Below are 15,318 nucleotides of genomic sequence, written 5' to 3'. Positions count from 1 at the left end.
ATGGTAAAGTAGATCATCCTTCCAACCTACTATCAAACACTTAATGCTTATAAGAATGTCATTTTGAAAAGGTACTTTTAATCCAATTCACATCCTGCTACAAAACCAATGATGGTGCTTGCGAGGACAATCCTATGTCTGAGGCCGCGGCCAAAAACGGCCAGCAATGTTGCCAAATTTCTGACATGCAGGCATTTCCTTTCGTAGGCCTCATTCCTTCGGAAGGAATCAGCTTTGGGTGGAAAAAAGCGCTCTTGCAACCAGAGCAGGTGAAAAAGCCAAGCGAAACCATCGAAAAAAAAACTTCCAGCTGCAGATTTTATGTGATGTCCCTCGAGAAATAGGAGCATTTCAAACGTAAAAGGACTCTCCGAAATCCCAGCCTTTGAGAGAATATACAAAACAGAATTACTTCCTGTTGATATATACCATACTCATTTCTCACATTATACTATTGTTACTGAAAGCTCACACACCCTTTATTTTCTTACTGTAGCACTGAATTGTGCTATTGCGAGTTCTTCTAACGATTTTCGATCTCTTAAATTATACATTCAGTTTCCTTCCCAAGTAAAGCTTGTTCAACATAACCCATGTTAAATTCGAGGAACTTCTATTCAAGGTGTGTAAAAAGGATTTACCAGGCAAATGTTGTTACCAGTGTCACAATGGCTAATACTGTACACACAACTACAGCGACACAAGGCTGACAACTAGGTAAGACGGCTCCAAGAAGATACAACTTTGGAAATAGACCATTCAACAACCATTTGTGTTTTGATAAAGAATGGAAAAAGCTCGCCATATTCAATCACTCTAATGTCTCTGCTTAGTCTATTCCTATAAACGTTTCCATTGTGTTACAAAGATAATGGTCCGATATGATAAAGATCACACACACAGACGGCTATTACTCAACCCCTCGCCATAAGAAACAAGTTACTTACCTGTAACTTTAGTTCTCCAGTATTGGTAACTTTCATAGATTCCCATTGCTTGTATCATTCCCCGTCGTCGGAATGGGAGCCTCGGTAATAATATATATATATATATACCTAGGTAAATACACCCTAATAGGTGTAAAAAAGGTAAAAAATTAGGCCTAGGCCTCATTATCTTTTGCAGCCTATTGCTGTCATTATGTAAAAAGACCCAAAGTCCCCTTAGCAACCAATCAGATCAGCCTCACCCTGTAGAACCTTCCTGAGAAAGCTCAGAGCCTCAGATTTTCGTAGCCGTTGCTTTGCCACATAATCACCTAGCCCTAAAGTGAGCTTTCCCAGGGGAGGCGGGTGGGCGCATGGGAATCTATGAAAGTTACCAATACTGGAGAACTAAAGTTACAGGTAAGTAACTTGTTTCTTACTCCAGTATTGGAACTTTCATAGATTCCCATTGCTTGTATCAGAGTAGATAGCAGTTAGCATACCTCAAACATTTCGTGCACAGTATAGAATCATTATAAGCTAATGACATCACAGATTATAACAACTATAAAGCAGTAACAAAGCATAATAAACGAAATGTTTGAAAAAACAGGAGGAGGGAAGAGAGGAAAGCTCACCTCTTACTGGAAGAGATTTCTCAGGACTGCCTGTCCTACAGCCGAATCCTCCTTTGCAGCCGCCTCCAGGCAGTAATGTCTCGTGAAGGAGTGCGTACTGCTCCAGGTGGCTGCTCTGCAAATGTCCTTTATGGATACTCCAGCAAACAGCGCCGCTGATGCTGAGACCGACCTTGTGGAATGTGCCTTCACCTGTCCTTGTAAAGGTTTGCCTGCCGCCTGGTGGCAGAACCGGATCGTACTAGTTATCCATCTAGATATCCCTTGTTTTGACAAAGGAAATCCTTTCCTTGGGGCTCCGAAAGCCACAAACAGTTGGGGTGTCTTTCGAAATCCAACTGTGCGTTGTAGATAGAATTTCAAACATCTCTGAACGTCTAGAGAATGAAGTGTCCTCTCAGCCTGGGTTGAAGGCCGAGGAAAAAAGGATTTCAAAATCACTGGCTCGTTAAGATGAAAGTCCGTCGGTACCTTCGGAATGAACTTGGGGTTCATCCGTAGGATAACTGTATCATTCTTGAACTGTAAGAAGGGTTCTTTGATGGTTAAAGCCTGAAGCTCTCCTACTCTCCTTGCAGAGGTGAGTGCCAAAAGAATCGCCACTTTCCATGATAGGAACTTCAGGTCCGCTTTATGTACTGGCTCAAATGGCGGTCTCATTAGCTGGGCCAGGACCACATTCAAGTGCCATACCGGAGGTGGGGGCCTAACTGGCGGGAAAACTCTAAACAGTCCTTTCAAGAATTGTTTGATTACTCTCGCTGATAATAGAGAGGGACCCGATCTTGTTCTCCTATACCTGGAAATAGCTGCCAAGTGGACCTTAATAGAAGCATGAGCCAGACCTGCTTGTGCCAAAGAAAGAATATAAGGTAAGAGTTGATGCGGAGCTGACGAGAAAGGATGTACTTTTTCCCTCTGACACCACAAATGGAACCTCTTCCATTTCGCTCTATATGTCTTATTAGTGCTAGGGGCTCGTGCCTGTGCCAAGATGGTCCTGCATTCTTCTGGGATGTTTAAATCCTTAAACTCTCTGTATTCAGGAGCCAAGCCGCCAACTGAAGCAAGCTCGGGTTCGGGTGAAGAACCTGGCCGTTGTACATAGAGAGAAGTGTCAGTCTGGGTTGCAGATGAATGGGCGGTGTCTCTGATAGAAGAAGCAGCTCCGTGTACCAAAATTGGCGAGCCCAGGCAGGCGCTATTAGTATCATCCTGCACCTGTCCATCTTGAGTTTCTTGAGGACTCGAGGAATTAGGGGAAATGGCGGAAAGGCGTAAACAAACGCGCCTGACCAGGACATCGAAAGGGCATTCCCCAGTGACCCTCGATGGTGTTCCCTGCTTGCGTAACACCGGCATTTCTTGTTCCCCGGTGTTGCAAACAGGTCGATCGCTGGGGTCCCCCAACGGGAGAAGATGTCCTTGATCACTGCGTCCTCCAATTCCCACTCGTGCGAGACTGCTCTCAGGCGGCTTAGCGTATCCGCCTTCGTGTTGCACACTCCTGGAAGGTGTTCTGCTACGAGTGTGATGTTCTGCGCTATCGCCCATTCCCACAGTATTTGGGCTTCCTGTGAAAGCAGTGGCGATCTTGTGCCTCCCTGCTTGTTGACGTAATGCATTGCGGTGGTGTTGTCCGTCCGCACCAGGATTGCTGAATCTGTAATCCTTGGGAGGAAAGCCAACATTGCCAGTCGAATAGCTCTTAGCTCCAGAACGTTGATATGTAGACGACGTTCTTCCGGAGTCCAGTGACCACTGACCTGGAGGTCTTGCATGACCGCTCCCCAACCTTGAAGAGAAGCGTCCGTGGTAATGACCTGAGGAGCCCTTGCAGCCTTGAAACTGAGTCCCACAGTGAGGTGAGATCTTTTTATCCACCATGAAACCGACCGTTTCATCCGCTGGGTTATCGTCACCCTGTCGTCGAACGAACCTTCCACCTGTCTCCACTGAAGGTCCAGCTCCTCCTGCAGGGGGCGCATTCGCAGTCTGCAATGCGGAATCAATTGAATACAGGATGAAATCGACCCTAGAAGAGATTTGTACATCCTGACCGTCATCCAACTTCTCTTTTGGCAACGGGTGGCTGACGATATGAGTTTCATCTGTCTCTCTTCCGATGGGAAGGCTTTGCACTCCTGAGTATTGAGTATCGCTCCCAAGAACTTCACCGTACTTGCAGGTTGAAGAACTGACTTTTCCTTGTTGAGTTGTAAACCCAGATGTATAAAGAGGTTCAAGCACGTGTCCACTGCCTTCGATGCCTCCTGCAAGCTTGGGGCCTTCAGCAGCCAGTCGTCTAAGTACGGGAATACTTCCAGCGACTGTCTCCTCAGAAATGCAGCTACCGGTGCCAGCACCTTTGTGAATATCCGAGGAGCGGACTTTAATCCAAATGGGAGCACCATGAACTGGAAGTGACTCTTGCCTACTGTAAAGCGAAGGAAACGTCTGTGAGCTGGATGGATCGGGATATGAAAATAGGCATCTTCCAGGTCTAATGTTGCCATGTAGTCGCCTGGGTTCAAGAGGCGCAATATGTCCTGGAGTGAAATCATCCGAAACGATAGTTTCGTGAGATAGGTGTTGAGCTCCCTCAAGTCCAGGATAGGACGCCACTTTTGTTTTGTTTTTCGGATCAGAAAAAATCTGGAATAGAAACCTTCTCCCCTTTGTGATAGGGGAACACGCTGGATCGCCCCTTTTTGAAGCATTTGTTGAGCTTCCTCTTGAAGAAGGTTCAGATGGTTGGAAGTAGTGGCGTGGGGAGCTCTTGTAGGTGGAAAGTCCTGGAATTCTAGAGTATGCCCATTCCGGATGATATTTAATACCCACTGATCCGATGTAATCTCTTCCCAGCTGCTCAGATATTGTGATATCCTGCCGCCCACTGGAGATCTCAGAAGCGGAGGAACAGTTGGCAGAGTCGGGAGGCCGCTATTGACGCTTGCCAGCGTCCTTGCCCTGACGCCCCTGTCGTCCACGAGCGTTCTGGCGAGAGAAAGATTGGGATTGCGACTGCCGCTGATAGTATTGATTGCCGTACTGTGGTCTGTAAGACTGCGACTGCTGTGAATACCGCTGTTGCTGATAACCTCCTCTAGGTGAAGAGAAACCTCTTCCTCGTGCTCCACGGAACGGTGTCTTTCTATATTGCAGGTTCCCCAGAGCCCTTGCTGTCTCTGTGTCTTTCTTTATACCCTGTAGGGTCTCGTCGACATGTTTCCCAAACAACATGTCTCCGTCGAAGGGTAAATCCAAAATCCTATTCTGGACCTCTGGCCGGAAGTATGTAGCTCTCAGCCATCCTTGTCGCCGAAGAACCGCTGCACTGCCTAGGGCACGGAAAGAGATGGTGGCGATGTCCATCGCGCAATCAATCATTTCCGAAGAGGAACGTTGTCCCTCTTCCAGAAGTTTCTGTGCTTCCGCTTTCTGGTCATCCGCTAGCAGATTCACATAGTGTGCCACATCACTCCACATCTGGCGGTCGTACCTTGCTAGGATCGCCAAGGCATTCGCCGCTCTGACCAGCAAGCTAGCCATTGACGAAAAACGCTTCCCAGCGTTGTCCAACCTTCTACCCTCCTTATCCGGCGGAGTCGTGAGGGTGGCCGAAGGATTCCGCGATTTCTTCTGTGCCGCCTGCGATATGACCGAGTCAGGTCTAGGTTGTCCAATCAAACAGGCGGGACTGTCATCCGGAGCTTTATATTTTTTCTCCAAGCTCGGAAGAGTTGGAATGACCGTCGCTGGGGTCTGCATCACTTTCTTCCCTTCCTCCCATATGTGCTCCACAATGGGAATCGAGCGCACGGCCTTACGGTATGCCTCCTTGAAATCGTATAAAAAACAATCCGTAGATGTTGTAGGCATCGCTAACTTAAAGCGCGCTGTGGCTCTTTCCATCAGGCTGAAGAAACCTCCTACATCAGCCGGTGGCGAGTCGACCGGGTCTGGCACTGGTGAAGCCGGATCCGGAGCTATATATTGGTTCCATTCACTCTCCTGGTCTTGATCTTGGTTTTGCCCCGTTTCATCTTCATCCGAGGTATCCACTTGGACTTGCCGAGGATATTCCCTCTCATGTTCTTCCTGTGTAGGCCATACTGATTGTGCTGCCACCACCTGCGGTTGCACCTGTGCTTGACCTTCCACAGGTTGCGACCCTTTCTTGCTCCTATACTCCTCCAGCATTGCCCTTAAGTCTGTCAAAAGACTCATAGGCATCGTTACCATGCCCTGTTGCGGTTGGGTATCTTGGTATGCAACCTGTCTTTCTGGCCGCTGTTCCTTTTGATAATAATATTCCTCATCCAAATCCGAATCATGGTATTTCAGATTCAATTGAGATGGACTGTAAGCATCCCCATACATCTCATTTTCCTCTTCTGAGTAGTCGTCTTCATCCAACAAAAGGGGTGGAGGAAGTGATGGCACCTTCCTTGGAGAAGTCATATCTGGGGTTATCCTCCTCCTTCTGCTGTTTTCTGGCACTCCTGTTGTCAACGGCGTTGAAAACAAATCCACCGTTTCCTTGTTCTGAATCGTCGTCGACGGGACCGTCGACGAGAGTCCCTTCACCGTCGACGGCATCGTCGACGGAACCATCATCGTCGCCGGGTCCACCGTCGACGGGATCGTCGACGGAACTGTCATCGTCGACGGGTCCACCGTCGACGGGCTCGTCGACGGAGCTGTCGTCGTCGACGGGCCCGTCGTCCTCGTCGACGGGATCGTCGTCATCGAGATTGCCACCGTCGACGGAATAGTCATCGTCGACGGGATGGTCTTCGTCGACGTGGTGGTAACCGTCGACGTGGTCATCGTCGACGACGCCGTCGTCGATCCGGTCTTCGTCGACGGAATCGACATCGAGGTCCTCGTCGACGCTCTCGTCGTCGTCCTCGTCGTCGCTGGGTGGCTCGTCGACGACTGAGGAGACAAAATCACCTCAGATGTTTTAGAGTCCTTTTTGACCCCTGTAGAGGCCTCTACAGTCGGTTTTTTGACGGACTTGGCTACTTTAACCTGGTGGGAAGGCCCAGCCGAGCTCTCATCCAGTTTAGCCTTTTGCACCTGCAGTGCCTGCCTTTCCCTCTCCTTAACACTCACGTGAGGAGATTAGATAGGCCCTGGCTTGCCAGACCTATCAGAGGTCACACGCACAGCCTTTAAGGGGGGTTCAGTTGAAGTGTCCACAGACGATCCGCCCCTCTTCAATGAAGTCTTTGAAGATGTCGATCTGGCATCTTCCTCATCACCAGACATTACTTCATCCTTCCTTTCCAACTTCCTGAGCCACAGAAGCAGCCGTCCCTCACGATCACGGAGGGTTTTAACAGACATTCTCCTGCATATACTACACTTATCAACCTTATGGTCTGGGTATAGACAGTAAATACAGTCTTGATGTTGATCCTCTGTATAAAGTCGTTTTTTGCCACAAGTGGCACAAGACCTGAAAAGGCTCTTCTTTTCCTTATCAGCCATGACAAGGTTGAAAGAAATCCTCAAAGAAAAACTGTTTAAACAGTACCTCAAGTTGAAGTTAGAGCAGAGCTCTAAGGAGACTCCCTGTCACCAACGAAGCGGTAGAAAATCTGAGGCTCTGAGCTTTCTCAGGAAGGTTCTACAGGGTGAGGCTGATCTGATTGGTTGCTAAGGGGACTTTGGGTCTTTTTACATAATGACAGCAATAGGCTGCAAAAGATAATGAGGCCTAGGCCTAATTTTTTACCTTTTTTACACCTATTAGGGTGTATTTACCTAGGTATATATATATATATATATATTATTACCGAGGCTCCCATTCCGACGACGGGGAATGATACAAGCAATGGGAATCTATGAAAGTTCCAATACTGGAGTAATTGTGTAATTCTGTGAGTTGCGAGGAAGACTTAACCAATAACATAAGTGCCTTTATTAGACCAGATACATCTGTGATCACTATCCTAATTCTGGCTAGCCTGTGCAGCGACGGCAGAACAATCTTTTTCTTAGATCAATCCTGGGGAAGTTTGTTGTTTTTGTTTTTTCCAGCTTTTGGAATCTGCCTGCTGTGGTGATTTCTTTGTGTCATCCTCTAACAGCCAAACAGTTAAACTATTTCTGAAGCTCTCATCCAGCGATGTCCATGAACCCAACTCTCAACCACCTTCCAGATCCCCAGCGAGGTCCATGAACCCAACTCTCACACACCTTCCAGATCCCGAGCGAGGGTCATGGACCCAACTCTCAACCACCTTCCAGATCCCCAGCGAGGTCCATGAACCCAACTCTCAACCACCTTCCAGATCCCCAGCGAAGTCCATGAACCCAACTCTCAACCACCTTCCAGATCCCCAGCGATGTCCATGAACCCAACTCTCAACCACCTTCCACATCCCCAGCGAGGTCCATGAACCCAACTCTCAACCACCTTCCAGATCTCCAGTGAGGTCCATGAACCCAACTCTCAACCACCTTCCAGATCCCGAGCGAGGGTCATGGACCCAACTCTCAACCACCTTCCAGATCCCCAGCGAGGACCATGAACCCAACTCTCAACCACCTTCCAGATCCCCCAACGAGGACCATGAACCCAACTCTCAACCACCTTCCAGATATCCAAACGTTTCTTGACTATTTCTTTAACTGCAGTCCTCAGGTCCAAGTTGTGGTTCTCCGGAAATGGTAGCACCTTTTGTTCATGATGAAAAGTAGCACTGACAGAGTCAAAATAGTGCATTATTGTTTTAAGAGGTGTGGGCCCAAGCATAAAGGTAACAAGCGGCATCATGCGCACTTACAACAATGCTCTCTGATACTCATTAGTTCAACTATGGTGTATTTAATATTCAAATCAATGCTTCACCGTAAGCAGCATGCAGATCATGATGGAACGGGAGGGACCTAACCACACTAAAGTAACAGCCCTGCATCTTCTCGAATTACAAGATTCCTTGTGTGGTCGTTATATGGTGGCTGCTGTCTAACATTCCAGCTTGAGAGCATATGCCTAAAGAATTTCCTTAGAACGTCAAGGCAGAGATCACCATATATGCAGCCACCCTAAAACAGGCCGATATGAACCGTTGAGCAGGGTCAGATGTGGCTCTCTGCAATTCACCTAAAGATGTTATTTCCATCCTCAATGAAAGCCCCTAAAATCAGTAAGAGGTTTCTTCTCCATCACAAGGATTTGTGTAAAAGCCCAATATAAGAACCTATCTCTCATATGTCCAATGGAAGAAGCGATCTGTGTGTAGGAAAGCTAGCAATGCTGCTGTCTGTATTGTACCTTTATTTTATGTGCTAGAGAAGCATGCACGGGTGTTGCTCTTGAAAGATAAGTTCTGAAATGTCAAAAACGGACTGCTCTTCTGAGGTCTTATGATATGGAGGATTCTCCTGCCAGTGCATTGGTGTCTGTGTTCTCGGGAATCATGCACTTTTGTTGAACATACTATACCTGCTTTCCTTGTGAAGTGCCTGATATGTATGCGAAGTAAGCTTGCTCTGCGAAAGCTGTGTTGCATGAGCCTGGAACTCCCGCGTGCAAGTGGAGTCTCTATGTGGCCCTGGTTACCACCTTACCGCACAAGGGATCTTTTTTGTGTGTGAAACCCCATCTGGCCAGGACCAGCCGGCAAATTCAACGTGCCATGCCTCCAGTGGCATGTACCACCGTGGCCACAGCCTCACCCACTGTGCTACCTCCTTCACTTGTTACTCTCTCATAGCATGGCTGCCAGCTCCTAGTCACACCTTTTTATTTACCATCACCCCACTCTGTGTACTTTTCATGTTACCCTGGAGCCACCCTAGACACTCTCCACATGCCTCCTGTGGCATGATTACGGACTCTCAACATCACCCAGGTTTGTGTCTGCTGTGCTTTCAAGGAGATGCAACTCTGTCTCACTTGCCTTGGAGCCCATCTACTCTACAATTTCAAGCAGGTAACACAGTCTTTCCTTGTACGAGGCCAGGACTCCCTTCCTTTCATATACCTCATATTTCAGTCTGCTTGAGCCCATTCTCCACCTCTCCACTCGTGGCTCTTCAGCCTTCCAAAGTGTGCCTCCCCCACCACCTCACCGCTTGGCTTCCCTGATACTCCCTGCCAGCACTCATCTGTGCCCCCTTTGTCTTTCAGCTGGACCATCTTCTGCTACCCATTTCATCACTAAGCTCCAGGGCCACCCCTGGCTATTGAGTCTCATTTCTACTCTAACTCCCTTCACCTTCCATGACTACAAGCACCCTCTACTCCATGTGCCAATGTTTGGTGGAACCTACCTATACTCCCTTCTCCTAACCCTTACTTGTGCACCCTGGCAACAATCGCCTCCTTTGGCCATGTGGCCCATGCACAAAGTTACACTTTGGCTAATGTGACCGAGGGGTTTTATGTTTCTTACAAAACGACTGAAGCTCTCACTGCTGCTGCTCTTATAGTGCTGTTTTCTATGTTTTACCAACACTCTTTCTCAGTACAAAAGTCTTAAACCAATGATTTTAGTTTGTAACCTCTGAGGGGCCCCGTAGTGCCTTTGTGGACGAGGTCCTCCACCAATCTGTGACCTAATCTGTAGGCTTCCAGCCATTTGCAAGCTCTGGCAATAGGAGGTTGAACCACTGAAATTTGGATGAAAGTATCAGAGAAAGGAGAAATTAAACACACTACCCGCCGAGAAATCGGTTTAATAAGCTACTTAAAGACGCAGATTAAATACAATGGGATATGACACCTATCTGCTCATCACATCCCAGTAAAGTCAGATTTTTCTTATTTCCCATTATAATCCACAATACTAAAAACAGTGCACAAAACATGCTGAATAGCTGGGTATCTGTGTTTAAAATGGCACTGATCATGAAGAAAAACCATACCCAAAATACGAACGAACACTTCACATACCTCCAACACAGCACAGGTCTGTCAAACTTGCCATCTCATGTTCAGGTCAGCACTTTCGTTCTCAACATGGTACACAAACATCTCTAGCAGAACAACATCTAACAAATAACAGCCACCCAACACCTTCAGAGAAAGGCAGGGTGGCTGTCATGCTTCCTACAGCAACCACCAGCGTCTCCCACCTCACTCAAATTATGAATGCCGAGCCAACACAAACCAAAAAACCCGAGCAGGACCAAATTATTATGGAGACCCCAACTCACACTTAGGGACAAATCAAAGAGAGATACATACTTAATGAAAAGAGTCACAGGACTCCACAAACACGACTAATGACAGTTTTGCAAGCCAATTCAGACCCACGTCAGCAAACTGAAGACTTTCACTGAACAGGGCAGAATAAACAATGCCTTGACTTTCACAGACCAGTGCAAGAGTGTAAACTCTTACCAGTGCTGCGTGAATTTACAGACAATCTGCTACCACTATATTCAGTGTGATTTATAGTCTGTGTAATAATCTGAAGTAGTAGCCCTTTCAAATTGCAAAAAAAAGCACAGTGCAGTGGACTTCTGCAAGCAATCCTTTGCAGCGGTCGTCTTAGCATATACCTCTCCAAACAGACCAATGGAATGGCAGTTTGCCAAGGCCCGTCATCACCGTAGTCTGATTTTGTAGACTACCAGAGAGTCAAACAACACAGGGCAATGGAGATTTTTCTGAAAGTTTATCATGGTCATCCATGCACCCGGTGCAAGGGAAGTCAATAGGACATGCTTCTACGCAGAAACAGCAAAGCTTTACCCAACCTCTTAATGAATGTGCGAACACTCAAAGAGGCACAGCGAGATGTCGAGCCTTTGACGATGTAGTTTTATTGCACATGCAGGGAGGCAGAAACTTCAGAATAATACCTGGTCTTTGTGAAGGCCACAACACCGATGTGCGTGGGAGTAGAGCGCATTGTACAACCCCGATGAATGCAGTTCATATGACTCATCTGGATCAGGCGTGGGAAGCAATGGAATACTTCAGAGCTTTTGCAGCTCCTGGTCCATGGTTAGGGATTGCATTTGTACATTTCTACATAATGCCAACAGAACAGTGCAGAGGAAATGTTGAAATGAAACGGTTATCCACTGTGAGCGACAAAGTAATTCGAATGGCACCTTGAAGACCCACAATAAAGCAACATTGTGAGGGTCAGGCAACCAGAAGAACATATCAGGAAAAAGCAGAAATGAAAGCATAATGGTTATCGTTTTTCTTCTAAAAGTACCCAGTGACTCACCATTTGATCTTTTCTAGGTCAAAGGTGAGGCCATAAGCATGGTGTTGCTGCACCACTCAGCACAGTTCGTCATATATGCTGCCTATGCATTGATAATATAGATGACATAACCTGCCTAACAATGGCAGCACTGCCAGATACCACCTGAGTGGGTTCAAATCTTCATGCTCTTAACATCACAAATGAGTGGATATCACCCGCTTCGATGGTGAGATAACTGGTACACTTAGACGACACTCTCTGCCACATTCCCTCGGACTTCATCTGCTGAAGTTCTTTGTATCATAGTAGGTTCACCAGAAACAATACTATGGACTTGTGCGGCAGAGAATGGGTTGAATATCCTGCTTATTGGTCCATCACGGTACAGCCTGGGTCGCGCTGCGAGCTGATGTGCTTGGTATGGCAGGCAGAGGATCCCTCGATTCGTCCTGTGTCGCTTCGCCTGCTAAAGTATTGCAGAGGAAGTCACCAATACGCTGCTTCTCCACGCTCAGGATCAACCTCCGACATGCTCCTTGCTGATTTCATCACCAATATGAGCATGAAAACAAACAAATTGCTCTATTCAGAGTCAGAGTCAAAAATACTTTATTCGATTAGTTAAAATCATAAAAGTATACTACAACACACATAAACACATATAAGGCATATAAGGCATATCAATACATATAAAGAAATATATAAAGAAATATAAAGATGGGGATGGCATTTCATTCATATTTAAACAATACGGTTCAGGGATGTGGTATACATATAAAAGCATTTTAAAAGACATTAAAAAAGAACAATTATGAAGGGGAAATCGGGGTCAGGTGTTACTTTTTCATTTTCCTTTTTACTTTTTACTTTTTTCATTTTACTTTTTAAAGTAAATTCAAAACCCCTTAATTCAACATCACATTTATATTCTATAAGTAATTCATTCATTGGCAATTTCAGAAAACAATTAAAAAAACTATATGGTGCAAGTTATTTATACAAATCTACAGACATGGGTTGTGTAATATACTACACCTAAATTTACGTGATTCAATCAATATTTATGGAATTCATTGATCTGAGACGTTTAGCTCTCATGGCTGCCACCAAAAAGCTTGCCACCCCATACATCACAATAGGGGTCTCCATAATTTGTAAAAACAGCAATGCAGGTTTCACTTGCATAAATCCCCTATTTCTCATCAGTGGTAGTATGTATTTTTTTCTCCCCTCCGCAAAAAAGGGACAGAAAAATACAAAATGGGTCAGGTCTTGGTCGGAAAAGGAATCACATTTACATGGGGTATTATCCCTTGGTTTATTCCATTTCTGGTATTCTCCCAGAAGAAGGTGCATCTGGTTGAAACGGAATTTGGTGAGAAGCCACCGATGATACGGCCTGTTCACTACCCTTAAATACGGCTGGATGGACATGGTGGATACAACAATATAGTGAGCCCTCACAGTAGTTTTCTCTATTTCTTGTGCTTCTCGCCGCATGTTCCTAGACTCTAAAAATTGTGTTTTGATCCATGTAACATCTTCATTACACAGCCTCTCGGGGTTGCTATACAGGTCAACACGACCCAGGAGGGTAGCAGCAGCCTTAATATAACTCAGCCATTTAATATTATTAGCTCTGTCTCTCCCCATGCAGTCAGTAATAATTTGGCGGTTTAGCGTCAGGTTTGGGTTCAACCACATTTTCACCCAGAGAAGTAGTGGGGCCAGGTTAAGGGTGTCTTCGATGTAACCTTGCCCTAATTCAATTAAAACAGAAAAGATGGGTGTGGACTGTGGTAAGCCCAATAATGAACGCATGGACCTATTCTCCTCCTTCTGTATCAGGGCCAAATCCCTGAAACCCCAAATCCCTGCCCCGTATCTAGCCAGAGCCAAGGTCTTGGCTCTATACAGTTTGAGAATGGCTTCCGTTGGTTTACCCCCCAGTCTTTTAGCGAAGCTCTGTATCGCTCCAAATGACCGTCGGATCGCCATTGCTTTATTAACCACCTGTGGAGTCCAGGTGCCCCTGTCGTCAAAAAGGACTCCTAGGTATGTAAATGTTTTAACTTTAGTTAAAATCACTCCATTACATCGCAGGGTTTTGGTGGTGTTCTTTCCTTTCCCTATGGACATAACGTGTGATTTATCCATATTTACAACCAGGTCTAGTTTTTCCATAAATACTCCAAACGAGTCAAGGAGCAGCTGTAGACCATTAGGGGTTCTGGCAATGAGGACCGTGTCGTCGGCGTACATCAGTACGGGCAACGGTGATCCTCCCATCATAGGTATATCTGGGGTAGCAGTTTTTAAGACAGAATACAGGGAATTAATGTACAAGGAGAATAACATGGGGGCCAAAATGCACCCCTGTCTCACCCCTCTAGCTGATCTAAACCCCTTAGTGCACTTGCCACCTGTAGTCATCCGGACCGATGCCGTCAGGTCGCTGTGCAAAAAAGCTAAGAAATTTATCAGAGCGGGGTCTAGACCCAACTCAGAGAGAATTGTCCACAGCTTCGACCTATTTACTAAGTCGAACGCTGTGGACAGGTCCATAAAAGCAAGGTGGATTGACCCACTAGAAGCAGCAGTATATTTAGAAACAGTCATGTATAAGTTAAGACACTGCTCCTCAGTACCCCTCCCTGTTCTAAATCCATATTGAGTATCACATAAAATTGCATTTTCCTTTTCCCATAAGTTGATTTTATTTAAAATGACTTTGCCAAGAATCTTAAATGAAGAATCGAGTAACGATATAGGTCTATAACACCTAGGGTCACCCCTTTGCCCCTTCTTAAAAATTGGAATAATAACTGAGTGTGACCAAGTAGTGGGGGTATCATTCAAATTCATACATGCTAGATTAAAAACATTCGCGAGTACTACTGCCCATATGTGGGGATGAGCTTTGTACATATCGGCGGGTACCCCATCCGGGCCGGGAGCTTTCCCGCCGGCAGTATTTTCGATTGCATTTAGTACTTCTTTTACCGAAACCCTTAATGGCATGTCAGTAGGTACAGAATCTATAGGAGTAAAAGGGGTAGTAAGGGCCTTACTTCCATAGATGTTTTCAAAGTGATCTAGCCATTGTTTCTCCGTGATATTAGCCTCTAATATCTCATTCTCATTACCACTAAACAAAGGGGAGTTCACTATTTTCCAAAATTTTGCACTGTCTTTTAAAGTAAGGTTTTCATAAAGTGCTTCCCAGGCCCTATGTTTTAGTTCTTTTTTACGAGCCTCTATCGTACTCCTATAAACTTTCCTCAATTGGGACACTACAGTTATATTTCGAGGCTTACATTTAAGGGCTTCTAGAAGAGATTTATGCGCCTTTGAGCAATCGGCATTAAACCATCCCTGTGCCAATCGCGGTTTGTCAGATGATTTGATTGTGAGTGCCTCAGCGACACTTTTACATATGGTACAAAAAGCATTAGTAACATTTCCTCCAGTTGTTAGTGGATCCCTACATATGTTAAGTTCCTCACTTAAATCGTCACACAATTTGATAAAAAATTCCTCAACATTAATCTTAGACCATTTAACCCG

The 15,318-nt window shown here is 45.9% G+C and overlaps 2 protein-coding genes across 3 annotated transcripts in view; both read right to left on the bottom strand.

Moving 5' to 3' along the window:
- The window catches only part of PI4KB (phosphatidylinositol 4-kinase beta), a 256,070-nt gene that overhangs the window by 149,246 nt on the left and 91,506 nt on the right, over nt 1-15,318 (bottom strand). The gene's annotated exons all lie outside the window — the stretch shown is intronic.
- On the bottom strand, nt 4,196-7,155 carry LOC147673491 (uncharacterized). Its single transcript, XM_086946368.1, has 2 exons — nt 6,390-7,155; nt 4,196-6,254 (listed from the first exon to the last, which is right to left on the bottom strand). The coding sequence occupies exons 1-2, from the start codon at nt 6,443-6,445 to the stop codon at nt 4,508-4,510; spliced, it is 1,803 nt and encodes a 600-aa protein (XP_086802494.1). The 5' UTR covers nt 6,446-7,155; the 3' UTR covers nt 4,196-4,507.

This window comes from Lissotriton vulgaris, chromosome 12, assembly GCF_964263255.1.
Source record: "Lissotriton vulgaris chromosome 12, aLisVul1.2, whole genome shotgun sequence".
Taxonomy (NCBI): Eukaryota; Metazoa; Chordata; class Amphibia; order Caudata; family Salamandridae; genus Lissotriton; species Lissotriton vulgaris.
This window is presented reverse-complemented; position numbering and strand designations above follow the sequence as displayed.

What these genes read in the sequence shown, in the direction of transcription:
- LOC147673491 (XM_086946368.1), bottom strand. Translation starts at nt 6,445, where the DNA reads ATGTCGATTCCGTCGACGAAGACCGGATCGACGACGGCGTCGTCGACG. An exon ending in GCGTCGTCGACGATGACCAC is followed by an intron (nt 6,255 to 6,389) that starts GTCGACGGTTAC and finishes TCCGTCGACGAG; the next exon opens with CCCGTCGACGGTGGACCCGT.